The 27,255-nt window shown below is 51.1% G+C and overlaps 3 protein-coding genes across 3 annotated transcripts; 1 reads left to right on the top strand and 2 right to left on the bottom strand.

Moving 5' to 3' along the window:
* Positions 1-1,761: 1,761 nt before the first annotated feature.
* CD2BP2 (CD2 cytoplasmic tail binding protein 2) lies at positions 1,762-4,092 on the bottom strand (the record flags this gene model as incomplete). The annotated part of the gene is made up of 6 exons (XM_080703009.1): positions 1,762-1,872; positions 1,957-2,063; positions 2,144-2,579; positions 2,698-2,855; positions 3,394-3,529; positions 4,018-4,092. 6 exons carry the CDS (start codon positions 4,090-4,092, stop codon positions 1,762-1,764), a joined length of 1,023 nt encoding a protein of 340 aa, XP_080559135.1.
* Positions 4,093-7,504: 3,412 nt separating this feature from the next.
* LOC308268795 (sesquipedalian-1-like) lies at positions 7,505-8,140 on the top strand (the record flags this gene model as incomplete). The annotated part of the gene is made up of 1 exon (XM_080703902.1): positions 7,505-8,140. The coding sequence occupies one exon, from the start codon at positions 7,505-7,507 to the stop codon at positions 8,138-8,140; it is 636 nt and encodes a 211-aa protein (XP_080560028.1).
* Positions 8,141-9,090: 950 nt separating this feature from the next.
* On the bottom strand, positions 9,091-23,599 carry TBC1D10B (TBC1 domain family member 10B; the record flags this gene model as incomplete). Its single annotated transcript, XM_080702408.1, has 9 exons — positions 9,091-9,789; positions 9,872-10,026; positions 10,380-10,569; positions 10,774-10,839; positions 10,966-11,080; positions 18,080-18,186; positions 18,284-18,391; positions 18,679-18,778; positions 22,668-23,599. 9 exons carry the CDS (start codon positions 23,597-23,599, stop codon positions 9,091-9,093), a joined length of 2,472 nt encoding a protein of 823 aa, XP_080558534.1.
* Between the last annotated feature and the right edge of the window lie 3,656 nt (positions 23,600-27,255).

Genomic DNA, 27,255 nt, shown 5'->3' with positions numbered 1-27,255 from the left:
AGCTTAAAGCTGTAACTGGCAGGGTTCTCTTTTTTTTTGGTGGTACTGGGGTTCCTGGAAGCCCTTCTACCTCCGGTATACACTCCCACGGGCTACACTCCCAGACTTATTTTTTAACATTTTTATGTGGAAACAGAGTCTCTTAAGCCAGTGAGGCTGGCTCCGAACCAGCGCGATCCTCCTGTCTCCGCCTCCCAAGCGCGGGGATTACAAGCGTGCGCCACCACGCCTGGCGACAGGGTTCTTTTCTAAGCAACACATAGTCAGGTATTTTACCACCAATGGTTTTTTGAGGTCAAGGAAATTCTAGCCAGTTCTGGCACTAGAAAGGACCCAATTATAATAGGAGCTGCAGGCCTCAAGACAGCATATGTACTCCCATCTTGCCCAGTTCCTAGCCTGGCTCCTGCTACCCTGCAGCTGTAGTGCCAGATGCCCAGCAGCTAAGACTCCAGCAGAGGCTCAGCGGGGCTTGGCTCTGCACCTACAGGGCCGGGGAACCTGCCCCTCTCCAGGTGTGCTTCACTCAAAAGAACCAGGCCTGGAAGTGCTCAGGTAGCTGCATACTGGAAACACCTGGAGAGCTTTAAAAGACCCATTCCCAGGCCACAAGCCAACTGGATCAGAACCTCAGGAGAAGTATTTTGTAACTCCCAGGAGATCCCCATGGGCAGCCACGGTAGAAAGCTGAAAACCGCTCACACGTGGTGCAAGTGAGCTGAGGTATAAGGCAGCAGCGGCAGGGGGCACAGAGTGTTAGATCCAAGCTGTAGATCATACCTGCTTCCGATGGTCCACCCAACCAGACCCAGAGCTCCTGAAAGGGCACCAGCCCAGCTATGTTCTCTCAAGGCACTAGCCAGACATATGTGAGAGCCCAGGATTTGTAAGCTGCAAAGGCCACGCAAAATGGCTTTGTGCCACAAAAGCTCTGGGAAAGGAGGCCACTGGGTGTAGGCCAGTTCTCTGATTCACTGTGTGACCTCCAGTGAGTTACTGCCCCTCTCTGTGTCTGTGCAATACGTGATTGACCCAGGTGGTCTTAAAAGACCCTTGAGTGTTTACACTTCACCTAAGGGCTGTGAGAACTACTACGAGGGGAGAGGAAGATACTGACGCTCGTCTCTGCGGGGCTGTAGATGAATTCGGCTCACCCGTCCTGCTCTGTCTGGCAGCTAAGGCGTGTGTGCGTGGGAAGACTGTGTTAGAGGCTTGCTTCTCACCCACAACAGGGCCCCAAAGTTTCCCAGATGTCCAAGGTTTTCCAGGTCTAAATCCTCCCCTTGTGGGGCTTTATTCCCTGGAGGTTACAAGGACAAAGAATCTGAGGTTCCAAGAGCCAACGACCTACAAACAGAGGAATAAGAACTCTCCACTGCCAAAAAAGATTGGAGAATAGAGTGTGAGCGGATGTTTACAAGGTTGAGTGGAGTCCAAGTAGAGGGCCCCAGGACACGTGACAGCCTCCAGTTTTGCCACTAAGGGTGGTAAGCAAAGGTGAGACAGCCCACGACACCATGGAGAAACTCCCAAGGGAGAACATCCTGGGAGGAAGCACTGGAGGACTGAGGCAAGGCCAAAGGGGCTACAGAGAAGACCTCGGCTTTTGGCCAGCAGCACAGCCAAAGCCCTGATGCACACGCAACACTTTTATTGGGAAAGGGAATCTGAAGTGGCCTCCAATATCCATACTGCCTCAGGCAGCTAAGGCCTCCTCCGCCAAGTCCAGGAAAAGGCCGCCCAGCTGGGCTCTCAGCAAGCTCAGGTGTACAGGTCAAAGTCAATGCGTTTGGAGTTGTAGAACTGACCTCCAGGGGGGTCCAGCTTCCGGCAATAAACACCATCTGGGAAGTAGCCTTCGCTTACCCAAGTCTGCAGGAAGAGAGGGCAGAACTGGGGAAGGACGAAAGGAAAGACAGGGGAGGGACAAGGCAGAAGAAAGCAGAAGGGGCTTACCTGCATCTGGGCACTGGTGAAGGGGCCGTACAGCTCGGCATCCCCTGTGTTCTCCCACTTATATTCCCACATCACGTCCGCCAGACCATCTCCCTGTGACTCTGCTTCTGAAACAACAGGCAAAGCCATTTGGGCCTTCAGTGTCCAGCCTCCCCCAACACCACCTCTCCTCCCCGCCCCCGCTCACCTCCTTTTTGGGTAGGCGTGGGGGTTTCCAGCTCCCCTTCTGTCACTTCCTCAGCAAACATGTCGAGGGAGGGTGGAGGCGCAGGGTCATGGGATCCCTGCGTCCGGCACCCTAACCCCTTTAGCCGCATGGCCAATCGTTCCCTTGTTTCCTGGTATACACCAAGGTTGCCTCGGGCCACCATCTGGTCAGCCAACCCAGACAGCCTGTCCAGGCGCTGAGGGGAACTGGGCCGCCCAGTCCCTTTGCTGCCCCCTTTGCCTCCTCCTCGGGCCCCCAGACGTCTTAGTGCCCCAGCCACTGTCTCTCTTGGCAACAACAACTCCAAAAGTCCCTCTAGGAGGGCTTGGGCACTCATCGGTGTCTGTCCCAGGCTGTCTTCCTCCTCTGAGTCTGAGGCCTGGCGCTGATCAGGTGGCCGCTCCCTGATCTTCACCTGTAATAGAAAGACGAATAAATTACTTCCTACAAACTTCCAAGGGAGCTGGGGCCCAGCACTGACCACCTCTAACTCCCACCACCTGGCTCAGCTTTGCCAGCCCCCAGGGTCACACCCAGTCAATGTTGTCCAGCCAGCTGTCTCGGATCTGAGCTTCCCGGTTCAGGAAATAGTTGCCATCGGCATCAAAGTGACCTTCCTCCATTTCTTCCTGCAGGTTGAAGGGCGTGATGCGCACACCCCCCTCGCTGGGGAGTGTGGCGGCTTCCTGACCTGCACCAAAGATACAGTTGCCCTTGCTAAGCATACATAAAAAAGAGACAGGAGCTTCCCTTGCTCCCAACCCAAAGCGTTCTGCCTCGAAAAAAAGGTGAGGTATGCAGTCTTGGCCTAGGGGAATTCAGGTTCCAAGCATCCTCAAGAACATACATTGCAATTTAATGAGACCCTGTTTCAAAATAAAAGAATAAAAAATGGGGCAGGGGGTGTAGCTCGGAGGTCAAATGCCCCTGGGTTCCATCCCCAAACCCACACACCCACACACAAAAATAATAACAATAATATAGCCGGGCATGGTGGCGCATGCTTGTAATCCCCGCGCTTGGGAGGAGGAGACAGGAAGATCGCCAGCCTCGCTGGCTTAAGAGACCCTGTTTCCAAATAAAAATATAAAAAATAGGTCTGGGAGTGTAGCCCGGAGGTAGAAGGGCTTCCAGGAACCCCAGTACCACCAAAAAAATAAAAAATAAAAAAAATACACCACACATGCCCCTAGCGGTCCCTTCAAAATCAGTTCCCAGGTGTAGTTTACCTTCTACATCCTCTGAGGCCAGGATGTCATATTTGCTGGATCCCTCTTCATCATCATCCTCCTCGTCACTGTCCAAAGAGTGTTTGCCTTTGAAGCGGCTCCCAGGACCCCCTGCCCCAGCAACAGGGTCCACTAGCTGTGAGCAAGAACCAGCAAGTGAGATATACAAATTACTAGCCAGGTGTGGTAGCCCACGCTTGTAACCCCAGTATATGGGAGGCTGAGACAGGTTTGCAGCCACCCTCAACTACTTAGTTAGACCCTATTTCAAAATAATGAATAAAAAACTGGGCTGGGGGTGTAGCTTGGAGGTAGAATGCCCCTGTGTTCAACCCCCAGCACAACAAATAATTACAAATAAAAATAGAATGGGGGGGGTGTCTCAGGAGGGTGCCCATAGGTTCAATCACCAGTACTGCAAAACAAACAAACAAATAAAAACATACAGACTACTGGAGACTTCCCCCAATACTCCAGGATATGAATTCAATCAAGAATTTTCCAAACCCATATGAAAAAACTAACCTTTTCTTTGACACACTGCCCCCCAGCTTTCTTCCTCTCAGACTTCTAGTTTCTCTTTCTCCCCACTCCTTCCCAGAAAGCAGTGGTCTGTCACCTCACCTTCTTCTTGGGAACATTGAGTTCATCCTCATCCTCATCTCCCACACCTTGGAAGGTCACTTTCCTCTTTGGCATGTCTGGACAGAAGGGCCGTCCTCAAGCTGAGCCCAGGAAAAGGATGTGAAATAGGGAAACTGGGTAAAGAGGAGACTGACCGCGAGAGGACCCCCAGCACAAGCATTTTCCCTGGCATGTGCCAGGTCCAGTTTGGGAGGAAAAGGAGCACAGGATCAGGGGCTAGAGGGGAGCTGGCAGCCAGGGCGCCCCGCGGACCTGGTCTGGCATCTGAGTTAAGGATACCCATCCTGAACGAAAGGAGCCAGGCTCCTCATGTAATCACTCTCACATCAGTCTGGCGTGACGGAGCCCGACCGGCTGGCACCGCCAACACCCGCCCCGTGTCCTCAGAGCCCGGGCGGACCCAGGACTTGGCGCCCTGGCCGCCCCGCTCCTACCCGCGCCGAACGCCCAGTACCACGTGGTGACCCCAACTGTTTCGGGCTGTGTATGCAAATTAGAGGGGCAAGAGAGCCAGGGGAAGCGCGGGCAATCCCACCCTCTGGCGCTCACCTGGGGATCCAGGAGAGGCGACGAAAGAAAGGGAAAGATGCTTTCGCTAGGACTCATCCGGGGTACTCAGCCGCCATCACCCGGAAGAGGCTGCGGAAGGCGCCGGGGAGACCGGAAGTGGCTTCACTCCAGTCGGAGCATTAACTGCGAGAGCGGGCGGAAGTGTGCAGTGAGCACGGGAAGACACGCCCATTTCCTCCTCCACCGGAAGTGACGTATCTCTGACCAGAAAAAGCCTAGCGTAGTGTTCCCGTTTGTAGTTCAGTACTTGGGAGGCTGAGATAGGAGGATCACACGTTCGCGGCCTGCCTCGCTACTTAGTGAGGCAATCTGCAACTTACTGAAGCCCTATTTGAAAATAAAAAAATAGGGTTGGGGGTGTAGTTTGGAGGTAGAATGACTCTGGGTTCCATTCCCAGTACCACAAATAAAATAGGGCTGGGGTGGTAGCTCAGAGGTAGAAAGCCCCTGGGTTCAAGAAAGAAAGAGAGAAAGAAAAGAAAGAAAGAAGAGAGTGAGAGAAAAGAAAAGAGGCGTTTGCCTAGACCTAGAACTACTTTCGAGTCCGTGGTGCTACAGTAGAGGCTCTGGAGAGAACGTGGAGCCTGCTCTATTCACAGGGACACCCAGGGTCTGCATGGAGGGACAAAATCCGAGCAGGGATACTGGATTCTTGCCCAAGTCACTTCCTCCAGGACTGGCCAAGGGTTCTTGCATCCCTCACCATTTCATTAGAAATCCTCCCTTCTAGCCCAGCGCCTGTAATCCCAGTACTTGGAAGGCTGAGACAGGGCTAACTTAAAGAGACCCTATTTCAAAATTAAAAAGATAAACCAGGTGTGGTGGCACACGCTTGTAATTCCAGTATTTGGGAGGCTGAGACCGGAGGATCACAGTTCGCGGACAGCCTCAGCTACTTACGCCCTATGTAACTTAGTGAGACCCTGTTTCAAAATAAAGAATAAAAAATTGGGCAGGGGGGCCGGGCGTGGTGGCGCTCGCTTGTAATCCCCGCGCTTGGAAGGCTGAGACAGGAGGATCAAAGCCAGCCTCAGCTACTTAGTGAGGCTCTCAGCAATGTAGTGGGACCCTGTCTCCAAATAAAATATAAAATAGGTCTGGGAGTATAGCCCAGAGGTAGAAAGCCTCTGGGTTCCACCCCCCAGTACCACCAAAAAAAAGAAACAAACCCCCCCCAAAAAAAAATTGGGCAAGGGGTGTAGCTTGGAGGTGAAGTCCCTCTGGGTTTCATCTCCAGACCTGCAAAGTAAATAATAAATAAATAAATAAATAAATAAATAAAATAGAAAGGATAAAGCCGGGTGTGGTGGCACACGCTTGTAATCCCAGTGCTTGGGAGGCTGAGACAGGAGAATCACACATGTTCAAAGCACAGGTTCGAAGCCAGCCTCACATTAGTGAGGCTCTCAGCAACTTAGTGAGACGCTGTTTCCAAATAAATTATATTAAAAAATAGCCTGGAGGTAGAATGCCTCTGGATTCCATTCCCAGTACCACAAAAATAAAATAAAATTCAAAAAAATAAAAATAAAAAAATAAAAAAGATAGCTGAACGTGGTGGCGTACGCTTGTAATCCCGGCACTTGGGAGGAGGATCACACAGGTTCGAAGCCAGCCTCAGCTGGTTTAAGAGACCCTGTTTCCAAATATATAAAAAAAAAGGTCTGAGAGTGTAGACTGGAGGTATAAGGCCCCTGGGTTCCATCCCCAATACCACCAAAAAAATAAATAAAAATAAATAAATAAAAAAGATAAACTGGACATGGTGGTACATACTTATAATCCCAGTACTTGGGAGGCTGAGATAGGAGAATCGCAGAATCCAGTACAGCCTCAGCAAGTAGTGAGTGAGATTCTCCTCAATTGATGAGACCGTTTCAAAATAAAATAAAATAGGGCTGGAAGTGTAGCTTGGAGGTAGAATGCCCCTGGGCTCAATCCCCAGTACCACAAAAAATAAGCAGTGGTACTGCCGGGTACCGCCGGGCGTGGTGGTGCACGCTTGTAATCCCCGCGCTTGGGAGGCAGAGACAGGAGAATCGCGCAGGTTCGAAGCCAGCGCTGGCTTAGGAGACCCTGTTTCCAAATAAAAATGTAAAAATAGGTCTGGGAGTGTAGCCCAGAGGTAGAAGGGCTTCCAGGAACCCCAGTACCACCAAAAAAAAAAAAAAAAAAGAAGAAGAAGAAGAAGAAGAAAAAATAAGTAGTGGTAAAATAGGGCTGGGGGTTTAGCTCAGTTGTACAATGACCCTGGGTTCAATCCCCAGTACAAAAAAAAAAAAAAAATCCTCCCTTCCTGGTCCTGTTGTCGTTATCAGCCCTCTCCTAGTCAGCTGTGGCCTTGCTCTTCTTCCTGAGGGGAAATTCTGCTCTCTTGATGGCTGCCTTCAGGGTCTCTGACAACACTTGGGGCACTTTAAGAACCTACCTCCCTTTAGGACCCAGAGGAAGCCACTTGCCCCACCCCTATTCCCTGGGCCAGTTCCTGCTTTCTGAGGTTGGGAGAGCCATCACAGGACAGGTGGCTTTGGCACCGGTGCCCAGTACCGACGCCAGAAGCCCCTTGTGTCCAGCTCTCAGGTAGGCCTAGAAAAGAGGCCACAGTGCCTCTCTTGACCCACAGCTGCAGGATAACACCCTCCCACCCCCCTCAAACAGGGCCTAGCAACCCAGCTCAGGTGATGGAATCTGACCCAAGCAGATGTGGGTCTGGGAGGTGGGAGGGATGGTTTCGGTTGTGGGGTCTAGACACCTGTAGTTCTAAAGTATTTTTGGAACCTGAACCCCCCTAGGTAGGCGGAGCCTGCTGAGGCTAGAAGAGGGTAATGTGGGGGTCCCTACACACACCCAGATCAACCACTCTCTCCCCCAAGGTTTCTTCCCATATTGAATCACCATGAAACTGCACCAAAAGTCTGTGCTCAGTTTCTTCCATGGGTACAGAACACAGGCACCAGACCAGGAGGGAATCTTGCTAAAGAAGGGGTCCCGAAACAGCAGTTACCAGCGCCGCTGGTTCATCCTCCGGGGAAACCTCCTTTTCTACCTGGAACACCAGGCAGACCGCACACCCCTGGGCCTCATCCTGTTGGAGAACTGCCAAGTGGAACCACGCCTGAAGGCCACAGAACCCTATGCCTTTACCATCTTGACCCCTGGGGTGAAGGGCACAGGTGGGCGGGCCTACAAGCTAGCAGCCCAAAACCAGGAAGAGCTGGAAGCTTGGCTCTGTGCCCTGGCTGGGGTGAGCTGGAGGCGGCTGGCTGTGCTGCTACCCACCCTGGAAGCCAGGTATCGGGAACTGTGTCAGGCAGCTGGCCAAGAGCCCAGCTCGCCCCCAGAGGACTGTGGCTTTCTAGCCACTCTCAGTCCCCCCTCAGGTTTCCAGGAGTTGCACGAGCGCTTAGGGAAGGAGATCCGGCTGCTGCAGGCGGTGCACAGAGGGCTCCAGGCGGCCAGCGACAGTGGAGGCAGTGCATCCCAGGCAAAGCTGGGGCAGGAGCTCAACCAGTGTCTGTTGATGGACGACTGAGATGGACCAGAGTACCGACCTACCTGCCAAGACCAGCAACTGCTTCGATGAGACCCTCCTCCCTAGTCCTTCCCCCCAAAGCCCTCTCATCAAATAATAAGGCAGGAGACTGGCCCAGGTACAACAGCAGGTTCTTTTTCCGGTTCCTTAAAGCGCCACAGGGGATGGGGATGAGACAGAAGAGAATGTAAACATTGGGTTCCACCCCCTGGAGCACAAGGGAAGACCCCGTACTCAGAGAGGGGCTTGAGGGGTGGAAGGGAACCAGATGAAAAGTGGGGGGTCCTGGTGAGACAAAGCAGAGGAGGCCTGAGAATACAAAGCAAGGTGGGTGGGGAGGGTGGGAGGGGAAGCGAAGCGAGGGACATTTCCTATTTCAGTGCATGTCCCCTTAAATAAACAAGTGCAGGAGCACTGTGGAAGGAGAACTAAAGGACAAAAGGGCGAGTACCCCAACCCCGGGCCAACCTGATCCTCTGTTCGTAATTACAACACAGAGATGTCCAGAAGTAGAGCAAGGAAAGGCTTGGCCCCAGAAAGGAAGCGGAGGGGACAGGCAGGGCCAAGAAAGGGGAAAGGAACCCAGCTCCACCTCATGGGCAAAGGGAGCGGCTGGAGTGTAAGGATCTGCCAGCTGCTGACTGCCAAGCCAAGAGCTACCTTGTGGTGACGAGGCCAATCAGGACAGCACCTGGGAGGGCCCAGAGGGAACTGGCAGGAGTGACGAGGCCCCAGCTGGGCCTAACCGGAGGCAAAAGGCTCCAGCTGCCCATGCACGGTGGCTGTCCTGGCTGTGGAGGGATCAGCAGCTGGCAAGGAGATGGGAAGTCAAGCCACTTTCCTCAGAGAGAGGGACAGCCTGCTGAGAGGGCTGCAGGGAGCACCCCAGGCCAGCCTTGCTCTTGGCTGAGGGGAAGAGAGGGGGCCATGCAGTCCAGCCCCAGCAGAGGTCAGAAGTAAGCGTCTTGCCGGGCCTCAGCTGCTGAGGACCTGTCCCCACCATCTTGGGGAGCTGGGGGTCCATCTGCCTTTCGACGCAGCGAAAGCTTCCGGCCTTGGCCCTTCTTCTCCTGCTTCTGCCGCTCCTTCTCCTGCTTCTGTTGCTCTTTCTCCTGCTTCTGCCGCTCCTTCTCCTGCTTCTGCTGTTCTTTCTCTTGCTCTTTTTCCCACCTATGTCGCTCCTTCTCCTGCCTCTCCCGTTCTTTCTCCTGCTTCTGCCGCTCCTTCTCCCGCTCCTTCTCCTGCTCCTTCTCCCGTTTCTGCCGCTCTTTCTCCTGCCGCCGGGTCTCCTTGCTGGGGCCCAGAGGGGTGCTGTTGCCAGTAGGTGAGGGAAGGGATGTGTGCAGTCCCTCAGAGGTGACCACTGGCCCTGGGGCAGGCCCAGCACTGGCCCTGCGTGGAGGAGGAGGTGGGGAGGGCGCCCCTCCAGCTGCCCGGGAGCCTCGACTCTTGAGGCCAGGGAGGCTGAGGAGACTGGAGGAGGGGCCCAGGGGTGGCTGTTGCCGCCGGCGCTCCTCGTGGATGGCCCGAGAGCCGTGCAGCCTCCTGGAGGGCCGGTACTGCAGCTCTCCCCGGGTGTCCCGCCACTTCTTCAGCTGGGCTGCACTCTCCCGCTCAATCAGTGCCTCTGTCACTGGGAGGTTGGTTACCTAGACAGAGAGGGAGTGGGTACCGGAATGAAGATGAGCATGGGCGTGGGCTGCGGCAGGCGGGGTGCGGGCAGAGGCCTACCTCGTGGACCAGGAAGTCCTCCTGCATGCACTGCTGGGGCAGGTTGCGCAGCTGCTCCATGGTCTCATACATGCCTTGGCAGGAGCGCAGCTTCTCCACCGAGCCCAGAGTGTGTCGCAGCAAGACCAGGGCCACCCGGAAGATAATCTTAACGCCTGGAGTCAGGGGAGGACGGGGGAGGTCAGGCGTGGGGTCAGGATCTGAGCCTATCCACTTGGGAGGGATTCACAGCCCTATCCCTACCTACTGACGACCTTGCAAATGAGGAAACTGAGGCCTCAAGAAGGGGAATGAGTACAATGGGCGTCAGGTTCTGGGGAGGAAGAGCAGGCTCTAGGCTGGAGGCTGAACCAAGGCCAGGCCTGTTTTTCCAGCCTGTGAGGTACTTACACTAAAGCCTTGGTCCAAAAGTACCTTTTGTCCAGTGGCTACCAGAAATGTGACAGGACCCTCTGATGGCCACTGTAGAAACCCCAGCCAGCCACAGCCTGGATGACCACAGAAATACCTTCACAGAAAAACATGTCCCAGACACGCAGCACTGAAGCCCAAGGCAGGGTGCGGGCAAAGATGCACATGAACCATTCTGTCATGTAGAGCACAGGGTCAATGCGCTGCCGCCGCAGGTGCCGATGTGCCAGCGGGGAGGCCCGGCGCAGGAGCGCAAAAAAGATTTCTCCATCCAGCTGAATGGCCTCCTGGAAGTGGGAAGAGCCATAAGAAGGTGTATGCCAAGCTGGGGTCCCCTTGCAGTGGAATCAGCCCTGATAAGGGGTTCTCACCTCGGTGGTGAGAGGCCCAGAGGAGAAGGACAGAAGGGCCAGGGTGAGGCAGGGCAAGAGCCTCCCTGAAGCCTTGGGGGAAAGTCACAGACCTGATGCACCCAGTCCGCACACACTCACCAGCCCTGCACTGTAGTAACCTGGGAGGTACTTGTCACAGATCTGTACCAGGCACCAAAAGGCTTGCTGAGAAGGGAAAGAACAAAGAGGGAGAAACAGGGTGAGAAACAGGGAGTAGGCAGCTCCCCCATCACCACTGCAGGCCAAGACCCTCCTCCCTCCGCCTCTCCACCCAGGACCAGGAGCGCTGACCTCGGCAGGCATGTGCATAAGCAGCACAGCAGCCACGGGGGCCTGGGCCTGGCAGTAGCCCTCGTCAGGCCGGTAGATGGTGTAGGCCTTCAGGATTCGGTACAGGTCTTGCTGCCTGTAGGGATTGCAGACGGTGAACACTGCTGGGGCTGGGAGCTCTCTGTCCCAAACCAAGCCTGCTCCTACCAATGCAGCCCAGACCTCTCCTACTTCCAGTTCCATATTAACTGCAGATATTTACCACCACACTCCTCTATCTACCTTTCCAGTCCCGCCTCATAAGCTTAAACCAAAGGCCCAGCCCACGGCCAGCATCCAGGCCCAGCCCTCCACCCTTGGCCGCACACTCTACATGTTCCCTACCCATTACCCAGCACATGCTGCACTCTCGCCCTCCATCTGCCGCCATCCCACAAACATTCAAGGTCACTTTCTCCAGAAATCTTTCAACATCCACAGCATCAGCCCTCCTCTAGCACTGTCTGAATGTTTTTATCACCCTAGAACAGCTCTCCAGAGCAGGGCCTGCATTATCTGTCTCACTGGATTTCATCAGTGCTCCCCTGCATGCCCTGTGGGTCCCTGGTGAAGGCTTAGAAGCCAGCTGTGCCTCGGAACTTTCTCTTGTCTCTGTATCCAAAAGAATAAGCTCTCTGCTCTAGACCTGCTCCTCTTCCTTGCAGAAACCCCACTGTATCTGGGATTTGCATCCATTCAGTCTCACATCAGAAAAAAGCCTTCCTCATTCCCTGTGGCTAATCACCAAGTCCAGCAGTGCTACACCCTGAATTCCATTCGTGTCTGTTCTCTCTCCTCCACCTCCACAGCTACTTCCACCTCAGACCTCCATCTCTTGCCCAGAAGAACATAACAACCTCCCAGATCCTCTCCCTGCCTCCAGCCTCACACATACACCTAACACTGCCTACAAAAGCTTTGCCCCAAATCCAAGCATTCACAGGTAATCACTTGTGTCTTATCTTATACCACTCCTACTATTTAAAATTTTTTTCTCCACTTTGCAAAAAGCACTCATGAAATGACAGTTTTGATGTGCTGGTTATTTTACCTAATACATATTAAAATAAACACGTAACTTCCACAAGCTCCCACACTACATCCACCCACCTCCCTGAGTCTGTGTCCCTGACTTCTCCCTCGTTGCTATGGGTAAACTGTCTGCGATCCTGCTAAGCAGAGCCTTGCCGGGTACTTGATCCCATCCCCATCCGCCTACACAGACCGTCAATCCAGCAACCCTGCCATCTCTCCTGCATCATCTCTACTAGATCAGTCCCACTGGTATATAACCATGATGATATTTCTTCTTTTTTTCTATTTTCTTTCTGTCTTTTTTTTTTTTTTTGTGGTAGTGGGGATGGAGCCCAGGGGCATTCTACTTCCAAGGTACACCCCAGCCCTATTTTTTTATTCTTTATTTTGAAACAGGGGCTCACTGAGTTGCAAAGGGCCTCACTAAGTAGCTGAGGCTGTCTGCAAACCGCAATCCTCCTGTCTCAGCTTCCCAAATGCTAGGATTATAAGCGTATGCCACTACAACCCAGCTGGTACTGGGGATTGAACCCACAGGCATTCTACCTCCAAGCTATAACCCAGGCTTATTTTTTATTCTTTATTTTGAAACAGGGTCTCATATCTCCTATTTGTTAAAAATCCCTTGGGTTTCACGCCTCTTATTTGTTAAAAATCTCTTGGGTTCTGGATGGGGGAAAATGAAATAACTTAAAAAATTAAGCCAGGCAGCCGGGCGTGGTGGCGCACGCTTGTAATCCCAGCATTTGGGAGGCAGAGACAGGAGGATCACGCAGGTTCAAAGCCAGCCGCGTGCACTGGATTAGGAGACCCTGTTTCCAAATAAAAATAGGTCTGGGAGTGTAGGCTGGAGGTAGAAGGGCTTCCAGGAACCCCAGTAACACACACACAAAAATAAATAAATAAATAAAAATAAAAAAAATTAAGCGGGGGATGGTGAAACACACCTATAAATCATAGTACTTGAGAGACTAAGACAGGAGAATTGCAGGTTCGAGGATAGCCTCAGCACCTTACTGAAACTCTCCGCAACCCAGCAAGACCCTATTTCAAAAGAAAAAAAGGGCCTGGAGTGGAGGCTGGCAGTAGGATATTCCTAGGTTCAATACTCAGTACCATAAATAAATTTTTTATTTTTTATTTACCTCTTTTTCTTCCTATAATAATAATAATAATAATAATATTATCATCATCATCATCATTATGGTACTGGGGATGGAACCCAGGGGCATTCTACCTTCCAAGCTACATGCCCAGCCCTATTTATTTATTTATTTATTTTGCAGGTCTGGGGATGGAACCCAGGGGCATTTGACCTCTAAGCTATATCCCCTGCCCTATTTTTTTATTCTTTATTTTGAAACAGGGTCTCACTAAGTTGCAGAGGGCCTCACTAAGCGGCTGAGGCTGTCCATGAACCGCAATCCTCCAGGTGTCAGCCTCCCGAATGCTGGGATTACAAGTGTGCACCACCATGCCTGGCTTATTTTATTTTATTCTTTATTTTGAAACAGGGTCTCACTGAGTTGCATAGAGCCTCACTATGTAGCTGAGGCTGTCCGTGAAGCATGTTCCTCTTGTCTCAGCCTCCCAACTGCTGTGATTACAAGCATGTGCCACCATACCCGGTCCATAAATAATTTTTTAAAAATAAAAATTAAAAGCCAGGCGTGTTGACGCACGCTTGTAATCCCCCTGCTTGGGAGGCTGAGACAGGAGGATTGTGCACGTTTGAAGCCAGTCTTAGCTGGCTTAAGAGACTGTTTCCAAATAAAAAATATAAAATAGGTCTGCGAATATACCCCAGAGGTACAAGGCCCCTAGGTTCCATCCCCAGTACCACACACACACAAAAAAAGTCACTTGACCTCTCACCTCTCTTCTCCAAATAAAGCAGTTTCTTCCTCTCTAGAATATAAACTGTTCTCAACACCCCCAACCCCCAGTCTCTAGTCAGGCTTTTCCCATTGCTCCATGTAAGGTGGCTTCTATCAAGTCACTATTGACCTCCACAGTGATAAATCCCCTGTTTTCAGGCTTGACTTTCTTGGCCCCTCAGCAGTACTTCTCACAGCTGATTTTTTTTTTTTTTTTTTTTTGCATGTCTGGGGATAGAACCTAGGGGCATTCAACCTCTGAGCTACACCCCCTGCCCTATTTTTGATTCTTTATTTTAAAACAGGGTCTCACTAAGTTGCGGAGGGCCTCGCTAAGTAGCTGAGGCTGCCTGCGAACCGCAATCCTCCGGTCTCAGCCCCCCAAATGCTGGGATTACAAGTGTGCACCACCACGTGCGGCTCCAATAAGCATTTTTAAGTTAATGTTCTGTTAGGTGTGGGGGCACACACTTGTAATCCCAGTACTTGGGAGGCTGAGACGGGAAGATCACAGGTTCGCAGCCAGCCTTAGCCACTTCTTGAGGTCTTCCACAATTTAGTGAGACCCTGTTTCAAAATAAAGAATAAAACATAGGGACAGAAGCTGGGAGTGGGGTGGTACACGCTTGTAATCCCAGCTTTCGGGAGGCTGAGACAGGAGGATTGTGGTTGCAGATGGCCTCAGCTACTTAGTGAGATCCTCTACAACTTAGGGGGACCCTGTTTCGAAATAAATAATAAAAAAAAAGGGCAGGTGGTGTAGCTTGGAGATCAAATGCCCCTGTTCCATCCCCAAACCCACAAAACAAAAACAAAAAGCATAGGGCTGGGGGTATAGCTCAGAGGTAGAACGTCCCATGGTTCAGTCCACAAAAAATAAAGTAAATTAACATTCCAAAATTGAGCTCCTGATATGCCTCTCAAACCTACCTTTTCCCCAATTTCCCGTCTTCATCAGTAAGTAGCAATTCCACTGCTCTAGGTTCTCACACCAAAAACCTTGGTCTTTTTTTTTCTTTCTTTCTTTCTTTCTTTTTTTTTTTTTTTTTTGTGGTACTGGACATTTAACCTAGGGGCATTTTACCTCTGAACTATACCCCCAGCCCTATGTCTTCCTTCCTTCCTTTCCTTCCTTCCTTCTTCCCTTTCTTTCTTTTCTTTTTCTTTCTTTCTTTTTTTTTTTTTTTTTTGGTGCTGGAGATGGAACCCAGAGGCATTCTACCTTCGAGAGACACTCCAGCCCTATTTTTTTTTTTATTCTTTATTTTGAAACAGGGTCTCACCGAGTTACAAAGGGCCTCACTAAGTAGCTGAGGCTGGCCATGAACTTCAATCCTCCTGTCTCAGCCTCCCAAATGCTGGGATTATACAGCCTGCGCCTCCACACCCCCTATATCTTAATTAACTTATTTGTTTATTTGCAGTACTGGGGATGGAACCCAGGGGCATTCTACCTCTGAACTGCACCCTTACCCTATTTTTTATCCTTTATTTTGAAACAGGGTCTCACCCTCCCAAGTACTGGGATTACAAGCATATACCACCATGCCCGCCCCCCCACTTCCTTTTAATTAGTACTGGGGTTGAAACCAGTACATTCTACCTATGAGCTACACCCCAACCTTATTTATTTATTTATTTAATAGTATGAGGGATGGAACCCAGGGGCTTTCTACCCCCGGGCTATTTTATACTTTGCAAACAGGGTCTCCCTAAGTTGCTGAGAGCCTAAGTAGCCGAGGCTAGCTTAGAACCTGCATGACCCTTGTGTCTCAGCCTCCCAAGTACTGGGATCAGAAGTTCAAGGCCAGCCTCCACAACAAAGCAAGACTCTCATCAACCTAGCAAAACCCTGTTTTTAACAAAATATAAAAAGGGTAGGGGTGTAGCTCAGAGGTAGAATGCCCCTGGGTTCAATCTTCAGTGACACATACACACACACATTCACCACCACCACCAACAACAACAACAACAAAACATGGTCTGATGTGCAGAGGCTGGCCTCAAAGTTGCAATTCTTCTGTCTCAGCCTTCCAAGTGCTAGGATTATAGGTGTGTGCTATCACACCTGGCCAACAAGTCCTTTTGACTCTACCTTCAAAATTGAACCCTAATCCAACTATTTCTCACACTTCCACTATTATCCTATTATCATCTCTCCTCCATGGTAGAAATAGTCTCCTATTCAAACACAGTGGCTCAGGCTTGTAATCTCAGTACTTGGGAGGCTGAGACAAGAAGATTACAGGTTGGAGGACAGTCTCAACAAATAGTGAGATTCTCATCAACCTAGCAAGACCCTGTTTCCAAACAAAAATAAATAGGCTTGAGAGTACATCCCAAAATTAGTTTGCCCCTGGGTTCAATCCCCTGTCCCCCAAGCCCCCCAAAAAAGTCTAACTGGCCCATTTCTGCACTTGTCTCCCTCAAGTCTGTTCCCAACACAGCAGCCAGAATGATCCTAAGATATTAAATCATATCTGGTCACTGGTAACCTCATTCCCACTCATATTCTCTATTTCCCTTTCTTGCTTTCAAGCTCTTAACAGTTACCACAATTTCACATACAACATACTTTCCTGCTTTACCTGATGTACTACCTATTCCCACTAAAACATAACACAAATAAAGCCGGGCGTGGTGGCGCACACTTGTAATACCCGCGCTTGGGAGGCTGAGACAGGAGGATCGCACAGCCTCAGCAACTTAGTGAGGCTCTCAGCAACTTAGTGAGACCCTGTTTCCAAATAAAATATATTAAAAAAAAAAAAAAAGGTCTGGGAGTATAGCTCGGAGGTAGAAAGCCTCTGGGTTCCACCCCCACTACCACTAAAACATAACACAAATATAAGGACAGGATTTTTTATCTTTTTGTTCACCATTTCATCTGAATACAACAGTGCCTGACAGCAGGTATTCAAAAATATTTGCTAAATAATGAACATATAGCTAGGCACAGTGGCACATGCCTGCAATCCCAACCACTTAGGAGGCTGAGGCAGAAGGATTCCAAGTTCAAGGCTAGCCTGTACAACCTAATTTAGTTAAGACCCTCTCTCAGAATCTTAAAAAGGGCTGAGGCCAGGTGTGGTGGCGCACACCTGTAATCCAGGGAGTGCCTAAACCTCCTTGGGAGGTTACACAGGTTCGAGGACAGCCTCAGAAAGTAGTGAAACTCTCATCACCCTAACGCGACAGTTTCAAAATTAAAAAGAAAAAATTAAATAGGGCTGAGAGGAACCTTATTTGTGGTATTGGGGATGTAACTCAGGGGCATTCTACCTTTGAGCTATACCCCCAGTCCTATTTTTTTAGTCTTTATTTTGAATCAGGGTCTCACTGAGTTGCAAAGGGCCTAAGTAGCCAAGGCTGTCCATGAACCGGAATCCTTCTGTCTCAGCCTCCTAAATGCTGAGATTACAAGCATATGCCACCACGAAAAAAAAAAAAAAAAAAATGACCTTTTTGATAAAAAAAAAGTCTTATCTGAGAACCATCTAAGCTAGGTAAGATGCCCTCTATGCTTCTTACCAGGTAGCAATATATACATCACATCTTGAGGAAGCTTAGCCTATAGAACAAAAATGCAAGTGCCCTAGTACAGGTTTTTTTTTTTTTCCTGTACTGAGGCTAGAACCCAGGCGCATTCTACATCCAAGTGACACCCCCTACCAGCCCTACTTTTTATTATTTATTTTGAAAATGGGTCTCACTGAGTTGCAAAGGGCCTCACTAAGTATCTGAGGCTGTCCACAAACCACAAGCCTCCTGTTTCAGCCTCCCAAATGCTGGGATTAAAGCGTGTGTCACCATGCTAGCCTTCGTACAGTATTTAAAGGCTTGGCTATTGGTTTTCTGGCCATAAACTTCTTTGCCAGCCCCAGCCCTACCTAATCCCACTGCTCAGACAACAATTACATGCTCCCCAGCCCTCCCCTATCCTTCAAAGCCCAGCTCAAATGCAGCCTCTCCAATGATCCTTTCAGGTGCCTACAGACACATAACTCCAGATTTGAGTCTCCATCCTGGAACACTTCCTTTGACATGACTTGACACTCAATCCATTAAGAATCACTCTTCTGTATGCCCTGGAAGGGCAAGGGCTGCTTCCAACCCAGGCTTCGATCTACCTGGAACTTTCAACCAGTGTTTGCTAATTGACCCACATGGCCAGGCCTCCTTACCCATGCCCCCCTCGAGCAGCAAACATCTCATGGAAAGGGAATTGGCGGTGCAGGTCCTTCTCAATCACATCCAGCCACTTGGGGTCCCCAGGGGCCCGTTCCAGCTCCTGCAGTAGGACAGCAGGGATTATCTCAGGATCTGGGGGAGCAGACATCCCTTGCATAGAGAGATCACATATTCCCACACCCTGGAGCTGCACGCACCTCAAACTTGCCCGGGTTCTGCTCCAGGAGTTCCTTGCTATTAGACAGGTATTGCCAGGCCTTGGCTCTGAGGGAGGAGGGGATTCCCTTCCGGCAGCGCAGCTTCACCTGAGGCGCAATGGCAGACAGGGAGACAGCTTCAGGGGCTGACACAGTCTCCCAGCTTTCTCCAGCAGTCCTCAGCTCCCCAAGACACCCTCCCACATGCCAGGCTTGATTCCATAGGGCCTAGCTTGGCCTTCCACTTAAAGTTCCTCCTCCCCACAGGGCTCAAGTACCACCAACCCCTAATGCGGTCCAGAGGGCAGATAATACCAGTTTTCAGAGCTTCCCTGGAACACATGTCCCTCCCCAACTTTGCACCCTACCCAGCCCACCAAACAACCCTTTCAAACCTTTTGGAAACGCCGTGACAGCCACTTATCCCAGTTATTGAACATCTCCAGCCATTTGAGCTCCCGCTGCCGAGCCACATCCACGGGAATGGAGCTCTCCCTGCAGGATAGGGGGAGCATGGAAGGGGTCAGGAATGGTGGAATAAAACCTGGGGTGCTGGGGAATTGAGCCAGCCACCTTACTAGGCTCAAATGAGAAACTGGACTTTTTGTGAGCTACCAAGTATCAGAACATCTGGCTACTTGACCATCCAAGGAATCACACTGAAAGGGCTTCCCTCCGGGTTGGATTTCTATAGAGAGGTCATGTTCAAATCCAACTTTTGACACATCTAAATTTTGGGAGCAAGTACAGAACAATTTTTTGTGAGTGTAATACTTGGAATTGAACCCGGGGCATTCTACCTGCGAGATACACCCCCAGCCCTGTTTTTTATTCTTTATTGTTGAAACAGGGTCTCATAAAGTTGTGGTGGGCCTCATGAAGTAGCTGAGGCTGGCCGCAAACTTGTGATGCTTCTGACTCAACCTCCCAAGTACTGGGATTACAAGTGTGCGCCACTACACTCAGATGAGTATAGAATTTTTTTCTTTGTGGTACTGGGGATTGAACCCGGGGCATTCTACCTCCGACAAACACCCCCAGCCCTATTTTTTATTCTTTATTTTGAAACAGAGGCTCACCAAGTTACAAAGCACCTCGCTAAGTAGCTGGGGCTGTCCACGAACCTACGATTCTCCTGTCTCAGACTCCCAAGTACTGGGATTACAAGCATGTGCCACCACACCTGGCTGAGTACAGAATATTTTATTATTATTTTTTTCAGTACTGGGCATGGAACCCAGGGGCATTCTACCCCCGAGCTATACCCCAAGCCCTATTTTTTATTCTTTATTTTGAAACAGGGTCTCACAGAGTTGCAGAGGGCCTCACTAAGTAGTCAAGGCTGTCCTCGAACCGTGATCCTCCTGTCTCAGCCTCCCAAATGTTAAGAAAATAAGCATGTGCCACCACGCTCGGTTTAAAAGCCACATTTTGCGTTAGGTTTGGATCCAAGTTCTAGCTTTACCACTTATTCATTGTGTGACCTTGGGAAAGTCACTTAATTTTTCTAAGCCTCAATTTCCTCATTTGTAAGGTAGAAAGAGTAACAGTATCTACCTGAAGGGGTTTTTTGATACACTTTTGAAATAACACGCAGCAGAGGGCTCAGGAAGTAATAGCAATTATTACTTTCAAAATATATAATATATACTTCAGCTCCTTAGGAACAACTGTCTGCTGTTGAATCCCATGCGACTTGAGATTCCTTGTGCCATCTGGGGTGTCCTCTACCTCCCCCTCCCTGAAATCTCCTGACTCCCAGGCAAATGCGGTTCTCCTTGCCGTTTGCCCACTGTTCTGTCAGAGCTTCTCACTCAAGGTGCTCCATCTGTCTCGGAACAGTTCCATGTAGGAGCAAGTACCAGAAGGCGAATGCAATGGAAAAGTCTGGGTTTTAGAAATCAGACAGACCTAAATTCAAATCCTAGTTCTGTCCCTTAGAAGATGGAGAGTCTTGGCAGCTGACAACCCTAGTCTCTTTATTCAGCTATAAAAAGGGATGCCACCACATACCAAGTTATGAGCACTACTGAGAAAATGTAATATAAAAGAATGTTAAATGGAAGGGGCTCATTAAATGTTAGTTTCTTTTGTCCTAGAAGCTCCTTAATCAAAGACACTACCCCTCGTTAATCTCTATCATAAGTCAGTTCCAAACTCCACTAAGGGCTTGGAAGACTAAGAACATCACAGCCTCAGAGGGGAGATAACTGCAATACGATATGGGAAATACAATAACAGAGAAGCACAGAAGAAACATGTAATTGGAGTGGGAACAGTAGATATCAGGAAAGGCTTCCCGGAGGAGGGAACATTCAAGATAAACCATGATGACTGAACAGAAGTTAGCAGGCAAAGAAGGGGAAGAAGAACATTCCTAGAGCACAGGCCCAAATACAAATGGAGAGCAACTATCACTAGTCAGCAAGATCATGTCACACAGCCCCTGGCAACGAGCGGTGGGAAATGAGACCAGAGAGGCTGGTATGGCTGGACAATAAGAAGCTTGTGTTCAGGCTAAAGAGCTTGGACTTTACCCTGTAGACAACAGGCAGCCATGAAAAACTTGAAAAGCTTTCAAGGTTGCATGCCACAGTCAGCCTTACCTCAGTGATAGATTTCTGTGGCACAGAAAACAGATTTTACTTATTTATTTTTGTGGTTCTGGGGATGGAACCCAGGGACATTCTACCTCCAAGCTACACCCCCAGCCCTATTTTCTGTTCTTTATTTTCAAGCAGTTCTCACTAAGTTACGAAGGGCCTCACTAAGTAGCTGAGGCTGGCTTTGAACCCAGATCATCCTTTCTCAGCCTCCCAAGTACTGGGATTACAAGTGTCCACCACCACACCCAGCTCAGATTTTATTTTTTGTGATACTGGGGATGGAACCCAGGGTCTAATCTCTGAGTTATACCCCTAGAACTATTTTATTTTTTATTTGGAACAAGTTCTCAGTGAGTTGCAGAGGGCCTAAGTAGCTAAAGCTGGCCAAAAACCTGTGAAATCCTGTCTCAGCTTCCTAAATACTGGGATTACAACTATGCACCACCATGCTAGAAGATATAAAGCAGAGAAACAGGACCCAGTACAGTGCCTGGCACCTAAAAGGAACTCTCTAAAATCAAAATTCCACCCAACTTCCTTTGGATGGCTTGCTATTGAGGAAAGAGCAACTGGTTAAACAGATCCCGATAATTTGAGGGAGGCAATCCACTCAACTACTAATTCTGTTTTTTAATCTATCAGCTGAGTGCAACTATGCATCCTCGTGCATGGGCAAGCACCAGTCAAACTTGTTGCCTTCTCCACTTCCAACGGTGAATGTTGGTTGGTGCTCAATCAAAAGTTTTCTGATTTTTGTTAGCTTATAAACCCTGTTTATACACCCTCCTCCCACAGACCTTCCACCCACCTCAACACATAGCCATGACTAAATCCTACTCACTCTTCATGATTCAGATCAGCTTCAGCTGAATTCCCAGACTGGGCTAAAGGTGCCTTCTCCAGGTGCTCATAAAACCCTGTGATGATCTCTAAGCTAAACCTGATGGATTATATTGAAACCAACTGTTTAAGTATTTGTCTCCCCTCCAGATGCGTTCCCTGAAAGGACTACTTTATCCTTAGAATGTAGCACAGGACCGGGCACCTGTGTGCTCAGGCGATGCTGTGGGCTGAACTGACCAGCAGGTTAAGGGAGCACAGGAACGATGAGCAGGATCCAGACAGAGGGAAGAAAGAAGTCAGAGGAGATCACACCCCACCTCAGGAGTGACTCAGGTCCTGGAAGGAACTAGGAAAGAGTAAGACGGCTGGGGAGATGAGGAAATGGGGAAGAGGCCTCCTCCACCCCCTTTCCTTCAGTGAAAACACAAGGCGCCTCTCTGTTTCAGAGGGGCTCTACTTGCAGGATCTCCCCTCAATCTGCCAGACTTCACAACTCTTTTGGGCCTACTGCTGTTCAGGAGTGGTGCATGCATCCCTCCCAGATTTTCAGTCTCTACCAGAACCCCTGCCCAAGCAACCTCCCAAAACACCTGACCTGTAGCTGGAGTTTCCTATCAAGCTGGGATGATCTTAGGTATCATCTCATTCAATCCTTTACAAAGGAGGAAACTGAGGCATAGAAATGAGGATGCAACCAGCTCAAGGGCACACAACGCACCAAAGGCAAATCTAGGCTTAAACCCAGAAGTCCTGACCTATGGTTGGAAACTCCCACATGCCAATGTCACAGAAACCCCCGGATGTCCCCTTTATCAATCCCTGGACTCTCAGAGGAGGCTGGGTAGCTTGAAGCTAGCCAAGGTATAACATTTCTCCCTCCCCCACCGCACCCCCACTTTCCCAAGCAGTCCAGAGGGTGCCCACTGGGTACTCACAGGCTGCCCGAGTACTGGCTGCCCCCAAGGAAGCCATACTTGTCCGTCTTGCGCAGGGCCAGCCCATTTATTTCTGAGTCTGAGCCCATGGAGCTCACATCATCTGCCAAGGACTCCAAAGTCCCAGACATGAGGCTCACAGAGTCCAAGTAGCTCAGAGTGTCCGGGGCCTGCCCTCGAGGCCCAGAGATGCCGGGTCCCAGGCTGGACATGGAGCCCAGGTCTTGAGAACTGTCAGCAGGCTCCGGAGCTGGGGTCACCATCACCACCGCTACAGGAGCCTCACACGTCCCTGGCGGGCCTGTGGCAGGCCCTGAGGGGTCCTCAGGAGCCTGTCGTGCTGGTGCTGATGCTGCTGCAGCTCCATGTCCACTAGCCATCTGTTCTGCTGTACCTCGTGCAGTCATTCCTGAGGCCACTGTGGTTCCCGGCTTGGGTGCAAGCGGGGGTTTGGCGGTCAGGGCCCCAGGAGCCGTTCTGGAAGGGGTCCGGGTGGGGGTTCCAGTGGGAGTCCCGGGTCCCGGGGCAGGGGAGGCTCGAGCCTCTTCCGTCTTTGGGGAGTCTGCCCCTGAGGTCAAAGCCGCCGACGTCTCCGCTCCTGCCACTGCCGCCGGCACTGGAGGCTCTGGGCCGAGGGGAACCTGCATCTTCGGGGCTTCGGGTGAGGCTTCCAAAGTCGGTACCACCACCTTGCTGTCCGGGACGTCCGAGACCGAGGTTGGGACCGAGGTCTGGGCCGACCCCGAGACCCAGGCGGGTCGCGCCTCCTCGGGGGCCACCAGGGTGACAGGGGACGAAGTGGCCGTAGTCGCTGGAGGTCCCGGAGCCATCACCAAGGACCCGGCCCGAGAACCCCGGGGCGGTGGCGATGGGGCGGCGGGGGCGCCATGACGGCGCGGCGGGGCCACCAGGGGCGCCGGGCCGGTCTCCATAGCCGCAGGCCACCCCTCACATCCCCCCCGCCCGGGAGGCCGCAGAAGGCGCCGCCCCTCGGGCCCCGGGAGCCGCCCGCGGAGAAAGGGGAGAGGGCGAAGGGCGCGGCCCGGCGCGCGCCGGGGGCGGGGCGGCAGGCGGCGGGGCGCGCGGGGCGGGGCCGGGGTCGCGGGCGCCTAGCGGGGTCTCGCTCGCGCCCTCTCACCCCCTCGCGCGCTCGCACCGCCGCCCCCTCCCTCCCGCTGGGGGCGAGCTGCCGCCGTCGCGCCTGCGCACACGCAGCAGAGAGGCCCGCATCTCGGCGTTCCACGCCTGCGCGCGGGTTGGCCCATCGCGCCCCTTTTTTCTCCCGCCCCCTCAGAGGATTTGGACGAATAATAGGAGAGAGGAAACTGGGTTCCTGCCAATCGATGGAAGGGTGGGTGGAGTTGAAGGCGGGAAGGGGGCGGGTAACTTGGAAAGAGGAAACGGAGGCGGTGGAGGGCTAATAAGACCAATCAGAAAGTGAAGAAGAGCGGGAGGCAGGACCAAGGAAATAGCCAATAGAAAAGCGGTATTCTGACCTCCTGACCAATAAGCATGGCTGTAGAGTGAATGACTGAGGAAGGCGGGGAAGGAGGCAGGAACTGTGAGGAAAGGGGCAGGGCCTCACCGCTTCTTAGCTAATAGGAATTGTAAGAAGGAAGCCAATGAAAAGGGGAGTAGGCGGTCAAATGGACAGATAGTGATGTGTATTTGGGCGGTGACAGACAGCATCCGCACTCAATAGGAAGAGCTGAGGAATTCTTTAAGTCTCCCAAGATGGTCAGGAAGGAATGACAGCTGAGGGAAGGCGGGACAAACCTGCAATTAATTTGCCTGGCCAGCCAATGATTGCTTTCTTCCACTTTGGCAACTGGGTAGGAAGATAAATAGCTATCTCAGCCAATGGAGGCATCGAAGAGCCAAGGATGCTGCCAGCAGGCGGTGCCGGCCTGGTGATAGTCAGTGACAGCCGGAGACAAGCGCCTGAAGGGGGTGACAGTTGGTGACAGCGCGGAGAAGGGACTGAGGGCTTTAGTACAGCTCTTAACAATTAAGAGAGCCGGGCGTGATGGCTCGAATTCCAGTACTTGGGAGGCTGAGATAAGAAGATCGCAGGTTCGAGGACAGTCTCGGCAAGTAGTGAGACTCACCAACTTGTTTCCAAATAAAATAGGACTAGGGATGTAGCTCAGAGGTAGAATGCCCTTCGGTTCAGTCCCTAGTGGCGCTCGCGCCCGCGCATCCGCACACAAACACACTAATAATAATAATAATAATAATAATAATAATAGTAATGCCACGCTGCCCTTCCTTAGTCATTTCTGGGTCCCCATTCTCTGTTGAGGTCCTCAGCCCCCTTTCTTTGGTGGTCCATGGAACCTGAGCCCCATAACAGGTCCAAAGTCCTGATTCAGTATACTCGATCACACTATATCCAATTAGACTATAGTCAGAGCCCCCAAATCCTCTAAGCAACCCATCTCTCTGGATCTCCCATGTCTTGCAGGAATCTCAAGTTCCAAGTCCCTCTCTTCAGCTCCCATCTATCTGAACTCCTCCCCAGAAACCAGGTTCTAATTCTTCAGACTTCATCCCCTCCAATGATACCCCATTCTAGTGGTTATCCCAGAAACCAAAACCATGACTCCCCAACACCACAAACTCTTATATCTCTGTTTCTAGTCTTTGAAGAATCCAAGATCCCAGTCTTATCAATTTCTCCCCCTTTGCTACATCTCTCTGTGCTCCTCATTTGGGGGGGGGGGTCCTGGGGATGGAACCCAGGGGCATTCAATTCTGAGCTACACTCCCTGCCCTATTTTTTATTCTTTATTTTGAAACAGGGTGTCACTAAGCTGCAGAGGGCCACCCTAAATAGCTGAGGCTGTCCTTAGAACTGCGATCCTCTGGTCTCAGCCTCCCGGATGCTGGGATTACAAGCATGCGCCACCACGCCCAGCTTGTGCTCCCCATTTTCTGCTAAGAACCTAGACCCAAATCCCATGAGCCTCCCAGGTTGCCCTTACACCACAAAGACCTGGTGCTCTCCAACCTTCTAACTTCTAAATACCCACCTCCAGACTAGACTTTCAGGGGTCACTTCTATAGTTTCTAAACACCCACCTCTCTCTGACCCCCATTCTCTTGAGTCCCAGAGTTAGAGTGCCCCAATTTCCATTCAGCATCCACCATCCTGAAGCCAAGTCAGACCTAGATTCCAACTTCTCAGTTCCTCCTTGGTTTCCGAATTCCCTGAGGCTGACCCAGAGCCTGCAAACTCCCATTCACTGTGTGAGCTCCTTTTTAACTCTCCCACCTTCCATTTGACTCAAGCTTCCTGAGCACTCCCCCCATTCCCCTTTTTGGAGTCCTCCTTCTCTCCCAGGACCCACTAATGAGTGGGCCCCTTACTGCCCTGGCCCCCCATGGTAACCATATAAGGCGATGCAGCTGCCATCTGAGGCAGGGAGGGGCCGGTGCAGGAGGCCAAGGACAGCTGCTAAGTTTAGGTGGCTCCTTCTCTCTTCTTAGAGACAACAGGTGGCTGGGCCCCAGTGCCCAGAAAAGAAAATGTCTTAAGAGGCATTGGCATGGTGCTGGAGAAGGGGGAAGGGAAGAGGCACCTTCTTCAGGACCTACAGGTAGCAGGAAGAGAAGATGGATATCCTTGCCAACCTGGGGCTTCCTCTGCCACTATTTCCTGCTACGGCATGGAGGGGACTGGGCAGTGAGACCTAGAGGGTTAGGAGCAAGTACCTCAAAACTACACAGTCACGCCAGGTGTGGTGGCGCACGCTTGTAATCCCCGCGCTTGGGAGGCTGAGACAGGAGGATCGCATGGGTTCAAAGCCAGCCTCAGCTACTTAGCGAGGCTTTCAGCAACTTAGTGAGACCTTGTTTCCAAATAAAATATAAAAAAGGTCTGGGAGTATAGCCCGGAGGTAGAAAGCCTCTGGGTTCCACCCCTAGTACCACAAAAAAAAATAAATAAATAAAATTACACAGTCAGCCAAGCTGGTCTTTGATAAGAAGAAGAGAGAAGCCACTGGCCATCCCAACTACCCCGGAGGTGGCAGCTAGGTTCCCTCTTAGTGTCTTCGTCTTCTCTCCTCGGAAGCTCATCCTCCAGGCCAGTACTCTGAGAAATGACCTAGACTCATGCCAGATGTCTTCCTGCTTCAAACATTCCCAAGCCTCCCAGGGTCCCCCACCCTCAGCCTGGCAATGAAGGCTTTCCAGTGTCTGTATTCTCTGCCCCATTACAATTCTGGCAACTTGAACACCTGATTTTTCACCACCCAGGCCTTTGCCCATGCTGTGCCCTCTACCTGGCCTGCCTGCCCCTCCCCCTTCACCATCCCCACTTCCAAGAGCATCTATAAGCCATGCCTATGCTCCTAGACAGGGCTGCAGTGCCCTCTACTTCTGGGCTCCTGACCAGCTGATATGTCCTGTTTCTACAGCTAGACTGTAAGTTCCACTAAAGCACAGCCTAATTAATTATAGTGCAAGTTCTATGGGATGGAATTATGTTTCCATTTTATAGAGGAGAAACCAAGGCCCATGGGGTTGAAGCATAAAACCTGAGCTCCTAAATATATCTTTCCTCAGTGAAAGCACATTCCCCTCT

The sequence above is a fragment of the Muscardinus avellanarius genome (genome assembly GCF_963383645.1).
Source record: "Muscardinus avellanarius genome assembly, chromosome: 10".
NCBI classification, from domain to species: Eukaryota; Metazoa; Chordata; class Mammalia; order Rodentia; family Gliridae; genus Muscardinus; species Muscardinus avellanarius.
This window is presented reverse-complemented; position numbering and strand designations above follow the sequence as displayed.